The sequence below is a fragment of the Pteropus medius genome, unplaced genomic scaffold (assembly GCF_902729225.1).
Source record: "Pteropus medius unplaced genomic scaffold, Ma_sr-lr_union100, whole genome shotgun sequence".
Lineage (NCBI taxonomy): Eukaryota > Metazoa > Chordata > Mammalia > Chiroptera > Pteropodidae > Pteropus > Pteropus medius.
This window is the reverse complement of record NW_024342469.1, coordinates 3,977,144-3,981,654: the sequence shown is the minus strand read 5'-3', so window position 1 is coordinate 3,981,654 and position 4,511 is coordinate 3,977,144. Positions and strand designations below refer to the sequence as shown.

At 59.9% G+C, this 4,511-nt stretch overlaps 1 protein-coding gene across 1 annotated transcript in view; it reads left to right on the top strand.

Moving 5' to 3' along the window:
- PARVG (parvin gamma) overlaps positions 1 to 4,511 on the top strand; it is a 24,966-nt gene that overhangs the window by 4,670 nt on the left and 15,785 nt on the right. Inside the window, exons 3-6 of the mRNA XM_039863011.1 lie at positions 30 to 94; positions 1,615 to 1,717; positions 2,645 to 2,785; positions 3,619 to 3,734. Of these exons, the coding sequence (XP_039718945.1) occupies positions 30 to 94; positions 1,615 to 1,717; positions 2,645 to 2,785; positions 3,619 to 3,734 (425 nt within the window). The remainder of the gene's footprint in view (positions 1 to 29; positions 95 to 1,614; positions 1,718 to 2,644; positions 2,786 to 3,618; positions 3,735 to 4,511) is intronic.

Genomic DNA, 4,511 nt, shown 5'->3' with positions numbered 1-4,511 from the left:
CCCCACGTCATGCTCACCTCTGCTTCCAGGAGAAAAGAAGAAATACATACTCCCCACCTCCCGGAAGGACCCCAGATTTGAAGAGTTGCAGAAGGTACGCAGCCTCCCTAGCCCTGACTTTCTGGAGGTAGCTTGTTGTCCTCTTGGGGATGGCGGGCCGCCCTGCCCTCCCTGACCTCAGGCTGGTGGGTGGTGACTCTGCAGGTCCCTGGGACATCAGTTGAATGGCTACATGAAGGGACATTTCTTGAGCACCAACCGTATACATTTATAGACACAATCCCAGCAAGCCTCACAGGATTGAGGGGGATCTGTTGTCACCTGCATCCCAGGGAGGGGACAACAATGCTCACAGAGGTGACCTGACCTGCGGGGGGCACACAGCTGCCCAGAGACAGAGCTGGGGATCGATCCAGGCTGTGGGCCCCAAAGCTTGTGCCCCTTCACTCACTCGGCTGCCCACGGCAATGGACAGCTGGCGAAGTGGGCAGGAACAGGCGTGTCACCCAGTTCTCGGTTCTCACTTTGGCTGCGGGGCCAGCTGGGCACAGGCTCGGGGTCTCTGTCTTCTCCGCCCTGTTTCTCTAGTCTCCATGTGGCCTTTCTGTTGCCTCCTCCAGGGAGGCCTCTTGACCTGCTCCACCTTCCAACCCCGGGGCTTTCTGGCCCGTTTTCCAGCCCTTCCTTCCTTTCTCCCGTTCCCTGACTCCTTCCATTCACCCTTCCCACTGTCGGGCACTGGGACACAGAGTAGACCCAGCATGGCCCCTTCGGGAAAACCTGGCAGGTGCCGACATGTCATCTTAGACTGGGTTCCTCCAAAAACGGATCCCAAGATAGGCCAAGGTGTGGAGTATGATGGTTGAAGTAGGGGGGGGGGAGTGGTTGAATTAAGAGTATGTGGTTGAGTTGAAATTGTGATTTAGAGTCAGTGTGCAGTTGAGTTAGAAGTGTGGTGGTGAAATTAGAGGGGGGAGTGGTGTATGAAATTGATTGTCCAGGGGGGAGGTAGATTGGTTGGAGAGTATTACAAGGGGGGAAGAAAAGCAAGCAGGGAAAAGTCCCCCAGGGTGAATGATGGGACAGGTGACAGCTGTGGGAGCTCTGGTCTGTGGGGTGCCTGTGGGAGCCAGTGTGGACAGCACCTCGGAGAGTTTCTACCCAGGGGTGGAGGGGCTGAGTAATTGTACCCCAACTTCTGGTTAGCTCGGGCTGCTCCCCTAAAGGGCTGGGGCATTACTTCTCTGCCGCTTCTGGCCCTGGAGGAGAAGCAGGGTGGGCTGGCCTCCAGGGGCGCCCCGGAGGGGGGCAGCCGGTGTGCTGGGTCAGACCACCAGCAGCCTTCCTGTTACTACTACCGTACACAGGACAAACAACAGCCCAGGTCTGTGTCAGAGAGAAGCAGAAGGTCTTCCGGAGGCTAGAGCAGGCCCCTAACTCAGCCCGAGAGATCAGGGAGGGCTTCCCGGAGGAGGTGACTTTTGACCTGGCCTTGAAGGATGGATGGGAGTTGGCAGGTGGGAGGAGAGCATTCCAGGATGAGGGGAGTGCTGAGCCAGGTGAGGGGCCAGGTGGAAAGGGGCCCCCAGGTGAGCGGTCCCCTGGGGGCTGCAGGTGCTGATGGAGTGGATCAATGCGAAGCTCCACGCCGAGCACATCGTGGTCCGCAGCCTGGAGGAGGACGTGTTTGACGGGCTCATCCTGCACCACCTTTTCCGTAAGCTGCTGCCCCACCACCTGCTGCTGCGGGTCCCTGCCGGGTGCCTCACCTCATCTTCCCGCACCTGCTGAGCTTAGTGCACGACTTTCTCTGCTAAGCCCCGGACCTTCCCACCCCATGCTGCTCCTCAAACACTGCGGAGTGCCCACTGTCTCTAGCTGCTGGAGACAACAAAGTAACTCGCATCTCTGCCCCAGCCTGCCCCGGGCTGCAGGATGGCGAGATGACCCAGCAGCTAGAGGCTGGGTGCTCCTGTCCCCGTATGGAAGCCCCTCAGGGCTGCCTCCTGGCCCTGAGGCCTTCTCCCTGCCCCCACCCTTGGCTGCTGCGAGGGGGGTGGGTCTAGTTGTGGGTCTAATTGTCTGCCTTCTGTGAGGTCTTGGAGGGCAGGGGTGGGTCTGATTCCTTTGGGGCCAGCCTGGGGCCTGGCTCCGCACCGTTCCGGGTCCTACAAAGGGCTACAGAAACACCCACCAGCCAGAGTGGATGCTTCCTGAACACTTACCATGGGCAGGTGTGGTCAACGCCCAGGACAGCTCTGAAGTGTTACTATCCCCATTTTACAGATGAGGAAACTGAGGCTCTGAGAGGCCTGGTCACTTGTCCGAGGCCTCACAGTGAAGAAAGCAAGGGAGTCAGGCTTTAAGTGCTGGTCCACACCGCCCTGCGGAAAGGAAGTGCACACAGCTGAGCGGAAGGCTGAGGGGGTGGGCACAGGGGGGCAGTCGAGGTGTGGCAGGCTGGCGGAGGGCAGCGCAGAGGGCCCGGGCTCACTCAGGTCCCACGGCCTGCGTATCCCGCGCACGGAGGGCCAGCGTCCTTACCTCCTGGAGGCAGGGCACTGCCTATGGGTCCCCCTGCAACGGCCCAAACTGTCCTCACCCCGCACCCTCCCTCTCTTTCCCCTGCCTCTGCCACCCTCAGAGAAGCTGGCGGGGATCAGGCTGGAAGTGGAGGACATCGCCTTGACCGCCGTGAGCCAGAGGCGCAAGCTCGAGGTGGTCCTGGAGGCCGCCAACCGCAGTCTGCCGGCGGAGGAGCCGCAGGTCAAGTGGAGTGTGGACGGTACGTGGGGCCTCGGCCCGGGCCAGCGTCCAGGCCAGGGCTGGCGGAGCCTGGGTCCTTCTGCTCCAGGGGCGGTGGCTCAGCCGCGTCAGGTGTGGGCACAACCTCGGCGCTTGGACCGAGGCCGAAGCCTCAGGCAGATGCCAAGTGGGCCCTCAGTCGAGCAGCCCAAGGCACTTCTGTTTCCCGAGGTTGTCACCCCTGCAAAGCCGAGAACGTGGCCTTAGGACCCAGCGGCTGTGTACTGAGTTCCAAATCCTCGACGAGCCCATCTCCCCGTTGGAGGGGCGCGCACAGTCCCGTTTTATTAATTTGTTGAAATTATGTCTGCGGTGCCTGCTTGTCGGAAATGAGAGTGTGCAAAGCACCTAAACCTCCCCACCCCAGCCCTTAACAGTTGGGCGCGAACGTCCCGCCCTTCCAAGCTCTACATTCTCCCCATCTTCCGCTCGGGAGAACCAAGGCGTATGTCGACCCTGAATTAAGTCACATTCAGCTTAAACCTAACGATCGGTCTACCGCCCAGTGTCCTACTGCGAGAAGGGCATGTGTTTGTTTCCGATGGTAAACAGCGCTTCGGTGACCCATCTCTGTGTCTTGTCCCCATCGGCACGGTGGGCTGTGTCCTGGGCTGGATTTGCAGAGGCGGGGTGACGGGGCAAAGCGTGACTGTTTTTCAGTCTGGACTTAAACCTCCAGGCCTCCGCTTTCCAGAGGCTGGACACAGATCTCCTCAGTCTTCAGAGGGTGCTCGTGACCTCAGGAGACCTCCCCATGGCCCCAGCTTTGGGCGGTCACTATGGCTCTGATCTCACAGCCCTCTCCCCTCCCAGCCATCTTCAGCAAGGACCTGCTGGCCACCTTGCATCTCCTCGTGGCCCTGGCCGAGCGCTTCCAGCCGGACCTGGCCCTCCCGAGCAATGTCCAGGTGGAGGTGATCACCATGGAGGTAAGGGCTGGACACGCGGGTCTCCTCATGCAGCATGCCCTGGACTGGGGGTGTTTCACGGGGCAGGGCTGAGCCGCACGAGAAGCATCACACCCCACCAGGACAGGAGTGGGTGCTGGTCTGGAGCTGTGAGTGGGAGATGCTAAGAATCCCGGGGGACTGGCAGGGACCCAGAGGGGCCACGAGGAAGTCGGCGGGCTGACCAGTCCCACTTACCCCAACAGATGGCATCCGCCCGGGGGGGTTAGGAAGGTCTTGGCTGATGGCAGCCAGGTCATGTGGGCCATACACGGCCATCTGTTCATGGCCTATCGGGAGCCTTCACACCACTGAGCCACAGCCACTGTCCTCGTCACTGCGGCATCCTCTCGCATTCACCCGCCGATGGCTGTGACCACGGTTCCGGGGCTTCTCCACCCCATGCGGCCCTCTCTAGTTCCTGCACGACTCGTGCTGTGGCGCATGGCCCAGGAGTCCACGGCTTCTGTCTCAGACACACTCTGAGCACCACAGATAGGGCCCCTGACCTGCTTCCCGTTACACACCAGGCTCTGGGTACCCCGTGAGCAGCGGAGCATCCAGTTCTGGGGTTTACCCTGACTCGATCCAACAGAATAAGCCAAGTCTGGCCAAACTCAGGTGAATTCATTCTTACTTTCTTTCAAAACCATTGATTAAAATTCTCCATTGAGCAGTTTTGTGGCTTTGTTTATACTTCTTCTGTAAATCAGAGGCGACTCCATTTCTTCATTCATTCATTCATTTATCCATCCATCC